At 43.0% G+C, this 21,027-nt stretch overlaps 1 protein-coding gene across 1 annotated transcript in view; it reads left to right on the top strand.

The window, feature by feature from the left end:
• Positions 1-21,027, top strand: part of COL4A4 (collagen type IV alpha 4 chain) — a 140,661-nt gene that overhangs the window by 25,986 nt on the left and 93,648 nt on the right. Inside the window, exons 3-4 of the mRNA XM_036857742.1 lie at positions 2,542-2,619; positions 20,303-20,437. Of these exons, the coding sequence (XP_036713637.1) occupies positions 2,542-2,619; positions 20,303-20,437 (213 nt within the window). The remainder of the gene's footprint in view (positions 1-2,541; positions 2,620-20,302; positions 20,438-21,027) is intronic.

The following is a 21,027-nucleotide window of genomic DNA, read 5'->3' as shown; positions in this document are numbered from 1 at the left end:
TAAACAAGTTATAGTACTTTGGTGGATAGTCATATGTATTAATTCAGAATGATTAAGTGAGAAAAGCAAGGTACAAAGAAATCTACCATTTGGGTAAAAATAAAACAAGGACAAAAATCACCAAAAGTGTGTGTGTGTGTGTGTGTGTGTGTGTGTGATCATTGTGTAAATATGCTCATAAATGCCCAGACACGGATTTGAAGAGAGCGATTACCTTTAGGGGAGGGAACTGGGGGCCAGAGTTGGAAGATAAAATGTCTTTTTCCATTACACTATTTTGTACTGTTTGAATTATCATGTGCATATGTTATTTGTTTTGCCAAAAAACCCCAATAAAAGTAAGAAATGCAAGACTGATTACTAATCTGGAAGTTAGTAAAATATTGTCTTTAACTTTCTATGCAACAAATATTTGTTTAAAAATATCTGAGATAAAATAGATAGTGACTTTTCTTCTCTTTGAAGAAGAATAACACTGGTTTTGAGAATGCCACTGTATTCCCAGTGAATGTGGTTTATATTTTGGATGTTGACTTGTCTGAGATATTGTCTTGATCTCTTCTTAATGGGATTATACAATATGTTTCTGAGGTGCAGTTTCTTCCTCTATAAATGCCTCCCCCCTTTAAAGTGATGTTTTTTGGGATATGTCTGATGTAGAGAACTTGGTAGGGACGAAAAGCACCTCGCTTTTTTCTTTTATTGGTCCGAGTCAAAGCTTTACATGTGTTCCTTTTTTAGAATTCTGCTAATCTACTTTAAACTGATTCTTGTCTGAAATTTAATTTTGCTACAAACGTCTCAATGATGCTTGGCACAATTAAGTTAAAAAAAAAACAAACTTGCCTTTATTTTCAAGCCATCTAATCAACTGACCTTCTTTTTTCTCTGGTTGTTTTGATATTTCACTGAGCACATAGTAATGAATCCCAACCTTAAATGAACCCAAGTGTTCAACCTAGTTATTTTAAGTGCTTTCATGCTGTCCTGACCTGGCCCTGAGCATTTAAAAAATTGTTTTTACCTAATCAGGGTTTTGAACTTATTGTTTCTGCATTTATGGATAACAGGGTTCCTCAAAACTCGAGAGGCATATGTTTCTGAAACTTCAAATACATTTTTTTAAACTTAAATTATCTAATTGCTTGTCTCTTGTCAAGGTTCGAATTTTTATATACTTTTAATGACGCATAAGCGTTAAGTTTATAAAGATGTCTTTTTTATGAATGCTTAATTTCAAGATTTTTTATTGTGTCCGCACATACTTTTCAAGAAAAAAGAGGTCTTAATTGTATGATTGAAAAGAAAAATGCACGCTGCTTGGACTCCTTTCCCTCCCATCACATATACATATACATTTGTATGTATACATTTGTGTATTTCATGTATACACATGTATATTCATGTATATTTATGTACATAAGTATGTTTGTATATTTATGTATATATATCTTCTATCAGAACTGTACATATTGGTTCAGTTGTTTTATGTTTCCCCGTTATATGTTGGTCTAAAGGCTAAAGTCTACAGTGTTGTTAGTTTTCAAAGATCTATCGGTTATAGAAGTGTGTGGTCCTATCTACACCCTCGGCGCCTAGCACCGAGAGCTGCTTTACCACCTCCTCACTCTCAACATGCAACCCTGTCTGTGAACGAATGCTCAGTGCATTTTCACTGCAGGTGCGTGATGCTGGCTGTCGTTAAGGATCTACTTATGGAAACAGTTCCTCTGGGACTATACTTCTGTATTGAAGTGACTGATGACTCGCCATGTACATAGAATTTGTGAGAAAAAGGGGCTGATTCTTCCCACGGGGCGTGCGTGCGTGTGCGTGTGCCTGTGTTAAAGTTAAGACAAGATGCGACTGTGGGGTCACTGTCTAAAGAGAGTTGAAGAAAAGCTAGCTAGAAGTGGGGAAAGTGCTCAGATTATTCAAGTCCAAGAGCTTTCTGGTTGAGCCACACATTAGAGGGAGCCATCTTGGAGTATCGGCAAATTGTAGGAAGAACAATTTTAATCCGAGTCCAAGGCTATGACTGCAGTTCTGACCCAGGAGGACCTCCTTGTGGGACACATGCCCTAGCTGATCTTGGAGATAAAGTAAGAGGGTCTTACTGAAAAAAAGCCAAGCTTATAATTTAGATACCATTGTGGTGTCTAGTTGTGTACACAACTACATAGTTAACATTCTAAGATTGTTCACAACTTGGTAAACGAAGTCTTACCGAGAGAGAGATTGCAGAAGATTCTGATTAAAGCAGAGTAGCTTCAGAAGGAGGTTTTTTTTCAAAAAAAAATCCTGGCTCACATAAACTTTTATCCTGCTCACATAACCATCAACTCTTTTATTATCAAGCCAAATGTAAGTTTTTTGCCTTTTTATATATCAATATTAGTGTTTTCACAGTTTCAGAGGTAAAATTATACTGTGACATTCTCATGAGTTAGATAAACCAACAGTGCTTGTTATAAGGTATATACCATGTACCCATCGAGGTGATGAATACTGGTAAACTAAAGCAGATTCTTCACTTTCTAGGGTGGAAAGAAGTTTATTGGTCCCTGCGGGGGAAGAGATTGCTCTCTTTGCCAGTGCTTTCCTGAAAAGGGATCTCGGGTAAGTGATGTAAAAATCAACATGGGCAGGGGGAGTGGGAAATGGGAAATTACTAATCAAAGGGCATAAAGCTTCAGTTACGCAAGATGAATAAGTTCTAGAAATCTTCCGTCCAGCGTTCTACCCACTCTCATCAATAATGTTTTGTTCACTTAAAATTTTGTAGAATCACGTTGTACAGAAAGGATCCTGGTGCAAATGGTCCATGCGGGGTCGCCATTATTGATATTCATGTTGTATATCAACATTTTAAAGGCTCTGTCTGAGAAGTTCTGCAGTGAGTTAAAAAAAAAAAACCTACTTAACTTTCTTTAACGTAGTGTTTCCAGACATTTGACCACATGGCTCTTTTTTGGACAACACCTATTAAAATCCCGTGGAATAGTGTTCTGTAATCGAAGTGAGAGCTGCATTTATCATGTGCTTCTTATGTGCCAGGCACTGTCCTATGTGCTCAAAATGCTTTAGCTCACTGATCCCTCACAACAACTCTCTTCCCATCTTATGGTACCATCTTTGCAGTGTCGAAGACTTCAGCACAGAGCAATTGAGCTTCTTGCTCAAGTCCACCCAGGACGGTGCTCTTGATGACTACACCCGATTCTCTGCCCTGAGACGCACAGTAACCCTTACAGTATATAGTGTCTCTTACACATTTACTTATGAACCTCTCTCGTATATTCTGACAGCAGCAGTTGGCAGGCACTAACTCAGCTGTGCTGGAGTATTAGATCAAACCATCCTTTTGATTAAAAATACTCCCACAATCTTACAAGAAAAGAGTATGGTTCAGAAGTTTTGGACAGTTTTTGAGTCAGATCAGTGATCGTTTTGAAACATGTCCACATCGATCCCACAGGGCTGTGTGTGACACTCAAAAAACACAAATCAGTAAAGATGAGTCAACAGGGAGGTAAAATGTTACCTTTCCGAGAGAAAGGACCATTTTTTTCTCCCACAACATTGCTTTATCGTCACACCAATTGTGTGAAACGTGCAGGTCCTTCGTTGTGTTCTTGCTGTAAGCAGCTACCTTGTTGAGCTGAAGTTATGGCAGATCGCTTTCTGCTTAAATGGATTTGTTTCTTCTTCAATAAAATTTTGGTGATCAGAATTTATCTCGAGTTTTTTCCAGCCACTTTCATGATATAATTTAAAAACTGCATTTGCCAGCAAACAAAGTTAGGACCCTAAAAAAGAGCAGAAGTGCTTTAGCTTTTTTCCACGTCAATGGACACAACACTCAGGAAAAAAGCCTGGTGTTTGTGTGAGGTTGTCCATATAAATGTGCCAAGATTTTAAGACCCTTTGAGCTTGAGGCCCAAGAAAAATGTAGTGATCAGCTCCATGGCAGGAATGGGATGGGGACACCACAAAACAAAGAGGGACAGTTGTTTTGTTGAAGCCGGCTAGGTGTGGTCCTCTGATTTAATGACGTCGGGACATTTTTTTTTTTTGCTGTCACAGCTGGATGGACGGGGGGGTTGCTAGTGGTTCTAGTGAGTCACAGGCCACGGATGCTCTTCAATATCTACAATGCACAGGACAGCCCCACATGAAAGAACTGAAAGAACTACCCATCCTCAAATGCCAGTAGTGCCGAGGTTGAGAAACCCTGCTTTAATCCTACAGCAGCTCTGCGAGGCCAGTAGGATTATTACCAATATTTCCATTGGTCAATACAAGGAATCTGGATTTCCAAGAATTTTAAATAACTTGCTAGTATGTGGAAAAGGCAGGAACCACCTACTGGTATTTGGTCTCAGCCCCCGAGTTTGCCCCATGATCAATGAGAAGAGGATTACACTCAGGTTCAAACACCAGTTTTAGCCTTAACTTTTGGGAGCCCTAGTGGTGGCTTGAATCTGCCCAAGCCTGGCAGTTTCCTCTGCCCAGTTTTCTCGTATTTACCTGCTTGGTGCTTTGTCTTCTGTGTCCTTGGGCCGTAGAACCATCGCAAGCATTTGCACGTGTAGAGGATGCTCTGTCTCTCCCATCACACAGTCTTCAGCGCCGTGGGTCAGGAGGGGTCACGGGGGTGGGCTGCGCCCCGCCCCGCTGTCTGCGTCCCTGCTTCTGGGTGGTCAGGGAGAGCTGTGTGCGGAGCACCGCCAACCTCTGCCCTTCCTGGCACAGATGGGTCCTTTGTGACGGCACAAGTCGCTGGTGATGTTTCCCAGCTAGGAATTTGGGAGCGTGGCTTGTGCATACGAGGCAGGTGGTTTGGGAGGCGACCAGCCAACTCGCACACCATCTCTCGAGCCGCAGTGACAGCGCAAGGTGCACCATAAAGATAGGAACATACCGAATTCCGAGGGTTGAGGCTCTGCCCGAGGCAGCACAGCCCCTGAGTGGGACAGCCAGACCTTCCTAAGATGGAAATGATTTCCTCTCATATGGTTGAATGGCTGAGTGAGTGGTTTGTTCAGCCCCAAATCAAAACTGCTGTGTCTACAGCGAGGGTTGGGTGCCAGGCTGGGTGAGGGTTTTAGCTGGAGATGGAAGCTGGGGTTTGAGGTGGAGTTGGGATGCATCAAAGGGCAGGAACCAGGGGGGCTCCTTCATCTCACCGCTGTACCGCTGGGGGCTCACAGCCCAGCCGCAACACGTGTTCTCGTCAGTAATCACTGTTACCTCCCGTTGGACCATCTCCTGCTGCATCAGCTGGGCCACTCACTCTCCCTTGAACATAATCTAAATATTCCCACTCCTCTACCTTTTTCTTTTTTTAAAAGAATAATTATAGTAGTTTTTATTGTAATATTCATATATGCTTATTATAGACCATTTAGATAATACTGGAAGACTTGAAGGCACAAAATAAATCATCCATGGATTCCCTACCAGGAAGCAATCACTCAGTATTTATTAATTTTTTGACATACCGCCTCTACCCTTTTCTGGAAAGCCTTCCCACTTCCACTCGGCCTCCATCTTTCCTGCCCTCCCCAAAGGAGCTCAGAAGAGACGCTGCCCCTATAAGGCCTCCTGCCTGTCCCAGCCGGTGTGGATGGGTCCCCCCCGTGTGAACCTGCTTCCCTTCCGTGATGCTTCTCGTACCCTGACCTGGAGCTCTGCTTGGGTTCGAGTGTGGATACGTCTGACCCTCTTGATTAGGTTGTCAGCCCATGCTCCTTAAAGGGGACTGTGTGGACATGTGCAAAATGTTTATGCTGGCTCCCGGCCCATAGTGGATGCTCTAGAAATAGAAGTTGCCTATGTTTGTTTCTCCTCTTTGAGAGATGGGGGTCCTTTTTTGGTATTTCTTTGAGGTGATCACAGTAGACGGCACCTAATAGGTAGTTAATACACATAAATCAATAACTTAAAATTCAGAGTTCAGCCTGGACAGGATTTGGGAGCCTGAGCTGGTGGCCACATGCAGCATGTATGTGGGGACCCCCGCCAAGTCCAAGGGAAACGGGGACGGAATTAGTGGGAAGTCTCTCCCCCGAGTCTTTTTTCCCCACACACAACATGTAAACCTGTTAGTAAGTGACCATCTCACAGAGTTCAGATTTTCCTGGAATTTCAGGTAGGGCCAGAAATAAGCACTTTGAGCCACAGAAAGGAGCATGACCGTTGCTGTACTCAGACCTTTTAAAGGTTCAGTAGCATCCTGCATTCTCAGTGTGGGACACTGGGGATTACCCCTTTGGTCTCGTTGGTTTTCAGAGCCCTCACCTGGGAAATAAGGGTTCGTACTGGAGGGCTGGTCCTGTCCCTCCCAGCCCTAACACCCTATGGTTCTGTGATATGCAGCACGACTTTTCACATATGCCAGCGATTTAATTGGCTTCCAAAATACTTTGTGACTCTGCCTAACGTTTACCCAAACCTCATTATGGCCCCTCTTTAAGGATATGAATGAGGTGGACTTGGGCAGGATTTTAAATTATTCTTTATCCGTTTCAAGGGAAGAATCTCTGTTTCTTTGATGGAGGTCTTCTTTTAGGGAAAATTACATGTCTTCATAGATTACGATGGGGCCTTTTATAAATTCTGCTTTAGTGACTAGTTTGATAATAAGGACGCCTTCTATACTTTTTTCCAGAATAAAATATATTTGTATTGTTTTCCATTCAAGGGAGTCTAGTAACTGTTAAGTCAATAGAACTTTACAGTTTGGTAGTTTTATACACAAGAAGGTCAAATGGCTTAAAACTCAAGGCCTGTCTTAGTTTTTTTGGTTTGAAAACCAAAATCACACATTAGCAAACCAGTCTTTCCTTTGGGACTTTTAAATCACGAAAGTATATTCAAGTATCTTTCCTGCCATTTCATTCACTTGTCCCTCACACTCCTAAGAGCTTGCATTCCATTATAAAAATGGAATTTCCTTGGGTAGTTTTAACTGTTGTTAACATTTTTCATATCATTAAATTATTTGCACACAAAGTTCTAGAATTCAACCTCTTAATCACTCACACAGCTGCGTTCTAGTACACTCTATAACTGTAGCCTGATAAATGGTTCAGAGCAGTTATTTTCATGTCCCAAAGTTTGCGTAAGTCAATTATGTTATATTTTGATAGAAGCAAGCTCCAGTGACAACGGAGAAGTTGGCATATTTGGTCTGTCGCCACCCCTTCGTGTTTTGCTTCTGATTTCTTCTTTTTCTTGCTGCTTCTTTCTCCTCCAAGGACCAACTCCCTAGCTCATTGTGTCTCTACTGGAGAATTCTCTGATAGATGCTGACACACTCAGCTGCCTTCAGGGGACAGCAGGTGACCTGAGTGAGGGGCCCTGGGAAGGGACCTCAGCCTTGGGGCCTATGAGGAGCTGAGCAGTGCGCTTGCCATGTAAAGGCATCAGAATTCAGAATTAAAAAAAACAACAACATAATGCCTAACAATTAAACAAATTTCCTGGTAGAATTCAACCCGCCACATGCCAGCTTGTAACTGGTTTAGCTTGTTGAAGTGTTCTCCTTGTCATTAATATTAAGCTTAAATTTTGAAGAATGGAAAACTTGCAGAAGTTAAAAGAATGAATCTTTTATGTCAGTGCATGAGGAAGTATTTCTGAACAGGGTATGGGAGACCGGGGGGTAGAGGGGGAATACATGCCTATCATTTTATATTATTTGGCCTATTAGCTGTCACTAATAGCTGATATCTATACAGAGGAATAACTCCAACTAATTAACATGGCTTTCAGCATGCTTGACAATCTCTCTCTTTAGATCCAGCATTTGTGCTTGAAAAAGGAGAGAAAACAAGCTCGTATTTGCCTGCTACTTTTATTAAATAATTTGCCAGTATTATTTACCAAACAGGCCAAGTGTACAAAACCTCATTGAGGAATCCTAGTTGCAGAGGGGGTTGAAGGTAGATTTTGGCATCTCTGCCCCAGTCAGTCACCTCATTAAACGGGGAGTGATTTGCAGCCTGAACGCTTGGTCTCCTGTGTGGAGTTCAATCCCATAGCAACGATGATTGCTGAGCTCTGCGACCCAGTGTGAACTGTGGCCAGGCGGGCGCAGAGCTCAGCAAATGTGGGACTAGGCTGAACTTCAGAGGATCAAGGTCATTACCAAAGTGGAGTCAGCCTTTGTTGTTGGTGAGAAATAAGGTGCATCTCAGAGCAGGGCGTATTCCACATAGGAACACGGGGAGTGGTGTTTGTGATTCTGAGAATACCTCTCTAGTGCAAAGAATTACAAAGTTTTTAGGAAAGAAAAGTGTATGTCTCCTTTCAGATACCATTTTCAATAAGTTGCCGAGAAATCCACAGGGAAACAGCTATGTCTCCAAGGTGCTCTTTTTTCACTCCTCTGTCATACATACATGAACTTGCAATTCACTCAGCAAAAAAACATTCATTCATTCAGCAAACAGCCATAGAGCATTCATCATGTGCCAGGCATCTGACGAGGCTGTGAGGCCTCGGGGATAAAGAGGACAGTCCCTGTGCCCTGGAGCTCGGTTTCCAGCAGCAGAGACAGATTCACCTCCCAGCCATTATTTCTGGGTGCCTGATGAGTGCCAGGCGTGGGGTGGTCTAGGTGCTTGGGATGCGTCAGGGAAAAGAACAGACGAAGATCCTTGTGCCCTCCCCAGGTGGATTATTTGGTGCCCTACCTTGATTTTGCCCTGGAGCCCGTGTGTGTGGTAGACGGTGCCGGGGAAGCTTGGACCTGGTGGAAGCGGCGGTCCCCTAGCAATGGCCTGGTGGAAGCATGGTGTGTTCATTCCTAGGGCTGCTGTAACAATGACCACGTATCTGGTGGCTTTAGACAACAGAAATTTATTTTCTCACAAGTTCTAGAGGCCAGAAGTCCACCAGCAAGGTGTCACCATTGCCATACGCTCTCCATAGGCAATAGGGGAGACCCCCATTCCCTGCCTCTTCCAGCCTCTGGCGGCTGCTGGCGTTCCTTGGCTTGTGGCTGCATCACTCTAATCTCTGCTTCCATCTTCACATCAGCTTCTCCTCTGTGTGTCTGCTTGAAATCTTCCTCCATGTCCCTCTTATAAGGATACGTATAATGGCATTTATACGTGGATAACGCAGGACAAAATCCTCATCTCAAAATCCTTAACTTTATCACATCGTTTGCCACCTAAGGTGATATCCACGGGGTCTGGGGTTAGGGCGTGGACATATCTTTTTGTGGCCACCCTTCAAACCACTGCAAGTGTTTGGGCAGAGAGAACAGCCCCTACTGAGGCCCTGAATTGAGAAGGAGATGGGGTGGTATGTTTGGTGGACCAAAAGGTGACCGGAAAGGTTTGATGATGCAGGTGAGGGAGCAAGTGGTAAGGGATGCAGTTGAAAAAGCAGATACAGTTTATCCTGAAGAATAAGCAGAGGATTCGAAAGATTTTAGGAAGAGTAGAAACAGGTTGAATTTACGTTATAAGAAGATCGTTCTGGCTGCTCTTTGGAGAACACTGATGGTGGTGCGAGGTGGGAGCAATATTAGGAAAAACGTCAGGAGGCCACTATAGCTGCCCTGGTGGGAGGTCACGGTGCCTTAGCAAGGGCGTGAGCATGGGCGTGGGGGGAGAGGATGGGTGTCGGGAATGTTTGGGAGGCAGACTGGTCGGGAGGAGAAGGAGACTCCATGCGGGGTGGTGGGGGGTAGGTGGTTAGAGGCGCCCAGGACGCCCAGGGCGGTGAGAGCAGCTGTGTGGGTGGCGGAGTGTGGCCAAGGAGCACATTTTGGGGGATGATCATGAGTCCAGCTTTGCATGTGGATGTGTGGCCGGGGCTCCTGAAGGGCATCCGGGTGAGCGAGGGAAATAGAGGGGGTGCTGAGTTGGATGTCATTGACCCCATAGAGATGGACAGGTTTGCCCAAGAGAAAGCGAGAAGGCAGGGCAGCCCAGTGGAGTTGCAGGGGCAATCCCACCCAGCCCGTCTGCCCCAAGAGGAAGGGGAGCCAGCAGTGGAGACACAGGCAGGAGAAAAACATGGGCAGGGCCAGGGGCAGGGACACCAGGAGAGCAGAGCAAGGAAGAGGGAGGGAGAGACTCCTGGGTTCAAGCTTCTCAGGCGCCGACCAGGAGCTCTCAGCGCTGCCTGTTCTGTTCCCACAGCAGGTGTGCGATGCTGGGCTGATGTTATGCCGTTTCTAAAAATGGGAAAACCACTCTTCCATGACCTGGCTCAAGGCGTGACCTTATTTTTCTTTATTGAAAAAATAAAATTGTTGATTTACAATGTTTCAGGTGTACAGCAAAGTGATTCAGTTTTATACACACACACACACACACACACATATATTCTTTTTAAGATTATCTTCCATTTTAGGCTATTACAAGATATTGAATATAGTTCCCTGTGCTATACAGTAGGTGGGGGACCTTATTTATTGTTTGGTGGCAAAGCCGTGTCTTCTAGTTCTCAGTGCAGTGTTTTTTTCCCCACTGCACCAAGCTGCCTCTTAAGAAAACAGCTGATCTTTTTCTTATATTTTGTATCTGTATCATAGGACATGATGGATGTTTACTACACTTATTGTGATAGTCATTTCATGATGTGAGTTAAATCATTATGCTGTACATCTTTTTTGTCTTTTTTGTTTGTTTGCTGCACCAGGTGGCTTGCAGGATCTTAGTTCCCCGACCAGGGATCGAACCTGGAACTCAGGAATTCCCACTGTTTTATTGAGTTATAATTGATACACCACTGTGTAAGTTTAAGATGTACAGCATAGGGAATTCCCTGGTGATCCAGTGGTTAGGGCTCCACACTTTCACTTCTGAGGGCCGGTTCAATCCCTGGTCAGGGAATTAAAATCCCACAAGCCGTGTGGCACGGCCAAAAAAAAAAAAAAAAAAAAGAACCTGGAAGAAAAAAAAGATACAGAAAATATAGCTTATTAATCAAATAAAAAAACATTAATAAGTGAGTTTTACCTGACTGGTTTGGAAGACCACATTATTGTCCTGCTTATGTTTATGAAAAAAAATAGTATTCATTTTACATCCATTAAAAAAAAAAAAAGAACACAGCTGAAGATCCTGAGTCAGCGTTACTACAGGCTAAACTGAAAAATTTATGCCCTCATTGAGTGAGGTGAACTTAAGGTACAAGAAAATACTCTACCATTGCAGTCCGGTCTCCTTGGACTGTCCACTCTTTGAGTAACACCTTTTTGTTATTTATTTTATGATCCTTCTAGATCTCCAACAGTCCTTTACATCTGTGATAGAGGAGGACCCTGGAGGCACCAGCTCTTTAGCTGCGCATTGATTCCCGTTTGAGGGTTTAAGTGATGTTATAGTGCCACCTAGGGGCTGAATGGTTGAATTACAGTCAAGTGTTACAAAGGCAGAGGGGGGCTGCCTAAGGCTTCTTTGTCGATTTAATAATAAAAGGCCACGAGTATATGTTTAGAATTTATACTGTGTAAGGCAGTAGCCAAGGTGCTGAGGTGGTAATAAAAATTTACACGGATTCCTGGCCTCAAACATCTTACTGGACGACATCACCCCAAGCAGATATTAAAGTAACATGCACAAAACAATAATGAAAAATAGGTGCTGAGCCTATTTAGGTATTATGTTAATTGTTTGAGGGTGGACATGAGAGTTTGTACCAGAGTGAGATTGATAAGGACTAGGGTGAAAAGGGAAGCATGTATGACTCTGCTTCCACAGGTGGTAGCCAAGTGGCCGTGGGTCACTTGCTTCATCTCTCTGAGCCTCAGCTTCCTCATTTCAGAAGGAAAAAGTAGATACAGGATGGCTTTTTGCTTTAAGGATGTAAGGATTCCATGAGAAGAATGCACAGTGCTGTGTCAGTGCCCAGAATGGAGTAAGTGCTCAGTGAAGGGTACGCTAACCTCGTCATCATTGCTGTCATCATAGTTTTGGTTGGAGGAAGGTTGGATTTGAGCTACAGATGGACAAAGGCTGCTATTGCCTCAGGCAAACAGAAGGCGCAAGTGTAATTGGAGCAGAGGGTGTAGGTGTGGACACACAGGGACTAGGGTTGGCTGGGGTGGAGGAAGGTAGACTGTGCTCATTGCAGGTGTTGATGGAAGCAGTAACACAGCAAAGGGAAGACTGAAGGTCAGTTGACAGTTACATGTGGAAATGGGGAGGAGACTGGAGTTAGAGAAGCTGGGAAGGCTGGTGCTTGTGTCCCCCACCTGAGATGACCAGACCACGACCCAGGGTCTGCACGGTGGGATGAAAGCAAGACAGACACCTGAGATTTAATTCAAAGAAGGATGCGATAGGCTTGGTCTTGGGACGGAATGTATAAGGAGGGAAAGGGGGATCACCAAAGCTGACAGCTGCGTGGGGAGTTTAAATGATGGAAGGAACCAGGTTGCCGTCTGCTGAGTCAAGGAAGAAAAAGGCAGGGAAACTAGTCTGGGATGATGAGCTCACCTCTGATATGATGAGTGTAAATTTACAGGGAAGAAGATTCAAGGAAGTTTCTAGAAAACAGTCAGAGATAGAGGATGGGACTAGAAAATTAGATTTGAGAACCACAAAAATGGAGGTCTTTAACTCATTTGATACTATTGTTTCCCCCCAAAAAAAACTTCATAAGAGAAAATAAAATACATCAAGATAAAATTTTTAAAATGTTTACAAATAAGATAAGGCTGGAAGCAGTTGAAATGTCGTGGTAGGCAGAGCGTGAGTGTGGTTTAGTGCAGGGACCCTCCATGGTGCCAGGATGACGCCGTGGAAGGAGGTGAGGTTTGGAGAGAAACTGACTGATCCAGGTATGAACTCAAGCTCACTAGACATGTCAGTTTGAGTAAGTTATACCCCGCTAGGCTTTCCTCATTTCTACAGGGATAAAAATCTCAGTGTTGCTGGTTGGATTAAGGGAGGAAAGGTATGGTCACTGGGAGGTGCATAACCGAGCTTAATAAAGAAATACCTTCCCCTTCCTGCGACCCTTTTGATGATCAGTGTCATGATCTTATTGACCAAGGGTAATTTGGAAATTTATGTGTAACTAGTATAATAAAAGCATCTTTCTTACTCATTTGTTTGTTCGTTCATTCATTCATTCATGTATACTTCCTTGCACTGATTCTCTGGTTAAAAAAGAGCAAGAAGTCGTTGCACAAAAAGTGTGTTTGTACGTGCATGTGTCATTGTGTATCTGTAGCTATTTCTCCCAATCCTCATGCTGCTAAAATGACAAAGGATTTCTTAGATTTTTGTCATTCCCCATAGGGTTTGGGCCCTGGAGGCAAGCAGATCAGTGGCAGCCCAAAAGGCTGTTGTGGAGATTTGGGTTTTAAAAATGTACATATCCTCTTATCTGTTGGTCTCGTCTACCAAGTGTTGTGAAATAAAAATAGTTTGATCTTAGCCCAGCTCAAGAAACGTGCCTGACACAGACGATTAACAAGGGAGAATCCTAAAGGAATGTTCTGGCTTCAGAGACCCAGGCAGGTGTAGGATTCCATGTCCACTCCGATTGCCTTCATCCTTTATTTGTACAGCTGGCCCGAGAGCCCAGTGCGCCTGTAGCCACAGTGGGGAGGCACGTATAACAGGTCTGATGACACGGTGTCAGCCCGGCCTCTGGGTAGAGGACGATGGCCTGGTGGCTTCCCACGGCATGCCAGAGCTTCCTCAGCTGTCAAGCCGATTGGCGTTTCTGGATTTAGTGAATCCGTTTTCTGACTTCACTGTCTCTTACGGAAAGTCGGAAACCACAGAGGCAATTCCATGCAAAAAAAAAAAAAAAAGAAATTCAGAGATCCCACATCTGGAAGCCAGCCATTCCCCTGGGCATTTTTTCTTTTTGCTACAGTGACTTCAGTGCAGTTGTCCATTGCCTATCCTGGGTGGAGGGTGCATGGGCAGGAGTGGACTGTTTCTTTAAAAATTTTTATTTTAAAGATGCAAAATTCCTGTGATTATTTAATGATTCTGTAGTTACAGAAATGTCTTTTCTGGGCTTGTTATTTATGCCCATTCATCCTGAAGTTAATTCTGGTGTAGTCTGATAAATTAGTAAGCTCAACTATTTACTTTTAAACATTGTCTTTTTTTCTTTTACTGACTCCTTCTTTTACATAAAATAACTTAATGAAAGTGGAATTGTTCTCTCCATCACTGTGGATAAATTATTTACTCAAATTGGGTGAACTAACAATGACTATTTCAGAGATTGGTGTTTGGGAAGTTTTTGTGAACAGCTTTCTGACAGATTTAATACTGTTATACAAGGTTTGGAGTATTTTTTACATTTATCCTATAATAAAATACCTATTAAGAGGAAAAAACAGCACTGCACAGAAAACAAACCACAAAGTCTGCCCCGTAAAAAAGTAGGCATTTAGTGCTTTCTGTTAGTTTTTTCACTTTTCCAGGTAGGGGTTGTGTTTGCCATTTAGCATGGTTGAAAAGAAGATGGAGAACACCTGTGTCATAGCTCAACAACAACAGACACCGGACATTACAGTGTTCAAGGCCACTGCTCTGCTCGCTCCAGCACGGAATCATCTCAGATCTGCATAGCTATTCTCAGCCAGACTTCCAGGGATGTCAGTTCAGAGACAGGAGAAAGCAGATCCTTTTCCTCCTTTACAGTCTTCCTTTGGGTTGGGTGGGTGGGTCTGACCTCATTATTTTATTAAGTATTTATTGTTCTCTGCCTGTCTTAACATCGTGGCCTTGGGCACCTAGACTCTGTCTTCCAGGAGCTCACGGTCCGGTGGATGTAGGCCTGGGAACTTACAGACAAAGAGGTGATCACAGGAGCCAGTGAGAAGTGTTATTATAGAGGCGGCTTGGAGAGGCATCTAATTCTGAAGGGTTTGGGGCCAGGGCAGGAGATCAGCGGAGTCTTTCCGGAGGGGGTGGGATTGAGAGATGACATGGAGGGCATGGGAGGGACACTTCAGGGACAGGACACCGAAGTCTGTGAAAGAACAGAGCTTGTTGAGAAACGGCAAGCATGTCAGTGTGACTGATCAGGGCTGGGGGAGGAGGGGGAAGAGAGGGAGGAAGAATTTAATAATGCAAATTACCATCCCTCGTTGTACTTCTGTTTGTGAGTGTTTTAGATGGCACTTTCTCAAACCAGGACACATTTCTATGTTGAATGGACTTTTATCATTCTTGCCACTGTGCTGAATATTTCCACTCCTTTTTGTTTTCTCCCCAAAGTTCCATTAGCTCCCTGGATCCGGCATCGCGTGTCTAAAATGAAATACATTAAAGAGAATTATAGCCAGTGAATTGGCTGTCCTCTCTGTTACCCTTTATGTTCAAACATGCATTTTGTTGTCTTTAAATAATACGTTATTGTGAAGTACAGCATTCACAAAAGATAATTTAGGAGTTTTGTGTAAATTATATGTAAGACACAAAGATAATTTCCAAACTTAATGAAAAAGCAGTTATTTCCTGAGCTTTTAATTTAGGAAAAATGGGAGCTTTTAACTTATGGTAATTAATCTAAACCAAGTAAAATTAATTAAAACAGGTAGAAAAGGTCAGCTGAGTTCATTATTTATTCTTACTTCTAGATTGTAGTTTAAAAATTGTATAATACCTAGAGAAAAGTAATATGCCCTCAAAGTGCCCCCAAATGGTTTGTGCCCATAGAATTAGATTTTATATATTATTGTTGTCTTTTCTGTAGCACATATTTATACATTTAAGCTTCCTTGAAAATGCTGAGCTTTTAGTATTTTTATGGGTACTCAAGAAATAGTAGCTATTATAATGATGAAAAAGCATGAAGAGAAGAGAAAGTACAAAGTATGATTTTGATTTATAAAATTTAGGCAGATGTTAAAGTTTGTCAGTAATGTTAGTAAGGTCAATGACTTAATGATGAAAGAAATCGTAATTAATCTTTATTATAAAAGTCACATTTGCTGATGGTAAGACGCTCACAAAACAGACTTTATCATTGCCCTGGTTTGCATTTCTCACTCTTGAGATGTGGTAACGTGCCATTTCTTGTATATCCTTCTAGAAATGTTCGTTTATAAACATATATTTTAAGAAAATGTATGTCCATTTGTTTCTCTACCGGTGGGATCATATGATGCACGGCTTTTTTTCCCCACTAAACAATGAACTATTTATAATAACAATCATGTATAATAACAATAGCTAGCATTACTGTGCAGGCACTATGCTAAACACTTTACATGCATTGTTCTTTTTATGTCCACAAGCCACTGACAGATAAAGAAGCTGAGGAACAGAGGGGTTAAGAAACATGCCCAAGGTCACACAGCTAGTAAGTGTGGGCCTGGGCTTCACACACAGGCGCTGACTGCAGAGCCTGGAACTCAGTCACTCTGTTTCTTCTTCATGAGCATCACAAGGCTGTTCTATATCCATCCAGAGAGACCTACTTCGTCCTTTAGTGTCTGGGCCCTGTGCATTTCCCTGAGGCCTATTACTTCAGTGCTCCTGTTTTGGGGGGCAGTTAAGGGGGGGTCTCCAGCTGCCAGTCTCTTCATGTCTTTGTCTGTGGACTTTGTCAAAGCCCCAGGAGCAGACACTTCCCACCCACCATCAGTGGCCCTCCCCCAGTGAGGTAAACACCCTAACTCCCTCACCCCGGGCGGGATAACTCTGAGGTGTATTCTACCTTGACACCCAGAGTTTCCGCTCTGGGTTAAGCTCCAGTGACCCACGGTGGTAACTGGCTTGATACCACAGCCTTATGGGCTGCCTTTCCTTCTCTGTGTCACATCCCTGCTCCTTCACCCTGTCTCCTTCTCACCATGTCTCCTTTATTCTCAAATAAACCGTTTGCATTGATGCCTTGTCCTACATTTGCTTCTGGGGCACCCAGACTAAGACAGCCTGTGCGGTATTTCATTGTATGAAGATACCATAATTTATTCAATCAGTCTCATTTGGGATTTTTTACGGGATTTCCAGTTTTTCTTGATATTACCAAAGATGATGTGGTGAATATTCTTGCATTATGGTCCTTAGACCAGGACAAGCAGGGTTCCTGACCCCAGGCCCCGCCTCAGGCAGGGCCCCACCCACCTCCCTCCTGTGTCTGGGCCTGACTGAGGCCAGCAGCACTGTCCAAGGGGGCACCCCAACTGGGGACCAGGACCGATGGGTCCCAGCATCTGTTTCTTCCCTTCAAGGTTGTTAAAACTCAAGACAGTGCAGGTGATACAAACAAATTTTATTTAACACCTCATGAAGTGGGCAGCCTCTGTTCCCAAGGATCCGGAGAACTGCAAAATGGGGAGAAGTCAAGAAGCCTTTATAGGATAAAGAGTAAGGAACAAGGAAGAGAAAAATAGAAATGAATAAGGAACAAGGAAGTATGCGTAGAGCCCAAAGCTGGCTTGGCGTCTGGCAATTAGCTGACTGGATAGATTCCATTTCTGGTCATGAGGAGCATTTACAGGGGCACAGAAGTTACATAGGTTTGCTGAAGTGATACCCAGGCAGCAGCGGCACCATTTTGGGCTTAAAAGTAGTTTCAACTGGATGCCCTCTGACTCTTTATCCAGTGGGAGTTGACCACATGAGGAGCTCTGGGGTTCATGCTCTTGGGCTGGGCTGGGGCCCCATGGCTGGGCCCTGGTATCAAGAGAGTGGCCGCCTAATAGGACAGTCTCACTTGCCCGCTTGTGGGATTTTGTTCTTCGTTCATGGAATTCCTGAGATTGGGTCACTAGAATGACACTGGTACACTGATTTCAGGTGACTCAAATTTTTATGTAGGTGGGACTCTCCAAAACATATTTTTCCCTGGGCCCCATACACCCAAAGGATAGCCCTACATTCTTATATAGGGTCCCGTGCACTCTTAGAGTTGAGCACTAAGGTAGAAATTGCCCAGAGGTTTAAAAGTTCTAAGCAGATATCTCCTGATATCCACTCAGCTTTTGTCTCCACATATCAAGACTTACTTGCTCTTTGAATGCAGTTACCCATGTTGTTTGGGTCGGGAAAGGGGATATTAAATGATTTTTTTCTTAAATCTTTGGAAAATTTTTAAAAAGCATTAAAAAATTGCAGGTGACAGCCTGACTTCAGATGAATACAGAGTGTTTTCAAACTGTAGTGAAATAAAGCATGGATTCTGAAATGTGTTAGACAACACAGCTGGATGCATTAGCCACCACAGGGCATGGTGTCATGTGACCAAATCACCCTGCATCGGCGAAAGCCTTGTTATAAACGTCTCATTATAAAGCTTCTCTTTACCTAATCTAAGAGCATTATCTTAAGAATGCAAAGCGAGTTATTTTAAAAAGCATATGAATCTAAGATACTTTCTGCTCACATCAAATTATAGACAGAGATTGAATGCTGAGGCTAGAAGTATCATTTAGAAACCCTGATTTTAGATTCTGAAGTTCATTTGAAGAGCCTCATTGTTCCCATGAGTTGATTATTTCATAAAAAGTAAACAAGTTTGAATGTGTAAAATCAATCTGTATGTCATAAAGATTACATTTGGTAGAACAGCTTTTTGCAACATTCAAAAATCACTTTCCCAATCATGCAGGGCCCTTGTAGAGTGTGTCTGGAGCGGATCGATAGTCAGGCTGGACCACTAAGCCTGTGAGAATAGTCACTGCCACATCTGCCCCTCATTCATTCATTCATTCCTGAGCCAAAGGCCACGGTAGATGGTAGATGGAAGACTTAACTGGTGAGCAGATACCCCTGCCCTCATGGTGCTAGTGTCTAGTCGGAGAGCAGACAACAAACTGATGGGCAAATACATAATTTAAAAAATGTGAAACGCTAAGATGCTAAGAAGGAAGTGCACAGGATACCCTGATGGAGACTGACGGGGGTGAGGATGAACTGGAGATCCTCCTTCACTGGTGGCCGTTTAGGAGAGATCCACGTTATGTACAGATCTAGAGAAAGAGCCATCCGGAGAGAATGCTCGCACCGAGGCCTGAAGACAGAAAAGAGCAGCGTGGCTGGGACTTAGTGAGTGTGGGGCGGGCACAGCATGGGCTGCAAGGGAATCTGGGGCCACACCCTCTAAGGCCTGGAAGGTGAGGAGCCCGAGGTTTATTCTACATGTAGTGGGAAGACAAGGGAAGTTTAAAAAGCAGGGCCATGCCGTGATCTGATTTCTGTTTTAATGTCACTTGAAGAGAGGCAGGGAGGAGGGTTGGAGGGAGCTGGAAAGCCATGTGGGAGCCTGGAACACTGGTCTCACTGATGCGGACCTGCAGGGTCACAGCAAGGCAGACAGTGAGGTGGGTGAGTTTCAGACCCATTTCGGAAGTGAAATGCTAGGAATTGATCATGGCTTAAATGTAGGTGTGGCAGAAAGAGGAATATCCAGGGTGAATTCCAGGATTCTGGGGCTGGATTCTGGGTAGATAGGGACAGTGGATGGAGAATCAAATTGGGGGGTAAAATCAAAAGTTCCATTTTGGATTTTTTAAAGATGAGGGTACCATTGCATTCAAGGCGATGTCAAAGAGGCAGCTAGATATGATCATCCGGAAGTTAGAGAAACGGATGCTGAGACATACCAACCTTCCTCCTCCTAGAAGGAGCTGTGAGACTCCCTGTCATAACTGAACATTCATTCACTGCATCAGTGCATCTAAGTGCAACGGAGAACAGGCTTAAAGGGAGCAAGGAGTTCCTCATCTTTGTCCCAGAGATGTTCCCACTGTGGGTTTAGGGGGAGAACTGAGTTCCTGAAACTTCTTTGCCTAAAATAAAAGGTGATGTTTTCATTCATGGAAAGAAAGTTGGATTGCATAAAAATAATGTGACATGGAGAGCCTGATTCCAAATTACAGATAATAAATTAGATAAAAGCAGCTAAAAAAGAAATGTTTCCCCCCTAAAAGGGCAGACAAATTATGAGCCATTTGAAGTAAATAAAAGATCTGGCAGTTTTTCCTCACTCTTAACTTGTGTCACTTACATAATGTTAATGAGACTTTGATTTTTAAAAACTACTTACTTCACTAAACAGCTCAAGATTTATAAATTTCAATGACAGAATGAAAATAGTAAGAGAACTATAATTAGTTTATAGATGTGTGTGTACATGCAGTAATTCAAATTTATTGTACAGCTTTGATTCAGATTGAAAAAGGCAACATTTTCTCTTTTTATAATTAATTGATCGTTCGTGCTTCTATTATTAGAGTTTGCTCCATCTTTAATTTTCTAGTTTTCTGTAAACCCAAGTCACCATATTTTTTTGTTAGAAGACATTACCTAAGAATCATCCATCCCCCCGCCTTTTTAATCTTGCTTCTTAGGGTCAACCAGGACCACCAGGGCCACAGGGTCCTATTGGACCCCTGGGGCCACCAGGACCCATTGGAATTCCAGGAGAGAAAGGGATGAGAGGTGACAGTGGCCTTCCTGGAGCAGCAGGTGACAAGGGTGATAAGGTAAGCCTCTTCGTAAGTGAAAGATTGATATTAAACACTCATCAGAATTGCTATGCCAGATTTTTTAATAATCACGAGTAGTACCTATTTGAACCTTAGAAAAATCAGGTCTAAACTCCTCTTCAATATTCAGTCCTCATTCCTAACCCCTTTCCAGAGGAGCATGCCTTTCTGGACCTTTTCTAGGCACGTAAATACATGAGTTTACCCAGTGAGGAGTGGTTTTCTTTATGGCTTTTTTAAAAAACCTAACTGATACTATATGTATCATGCAGAGCCATTTTTTTTTACTCAACCATATGGCTTGGAGATCATTCCGTATCAATTTATGTAGATTGAATTTACTCCTTTAAAAACACTCTATGATATGCCATAATATGGATAAAACTATAGTTTATTCCCTGTTGATGAGAATTTGAGATCCTAGTCTAACTTCGTGTAGTGCAAGTGTGCAAAAACAGTCCTGTAAATTACCTGTGTTTACATTTAAGAGTTTGTTTCTCTAGGATAAATAGAGTCTGAGAAGTTGAATTTCCGGTTATAGGGTATTGAATGTATTCTTTGAACTAATATTGCCAATGTTGGCTTCC

Source organism: Balaenoptera musculus, chromosome 7, assembly GCF_009873245.2.
Source record: "Balaenoptera musculus isolate JJ_BM4_2016_0621 chromosome 7, mBalMus1.pri.v3, whole genome shotgun sequence".
In the NCBI taxonomy this organism is placed as follows: Eukaryota; Metazoa; Chordata; class Mammalia; order Artiodactyla; family Balaenopteridae; genus Balaenoptera; species Balaenoptera musculus.
This window is presented reverse-complemented; position numbering and strand designations above follow the sequence as displayed.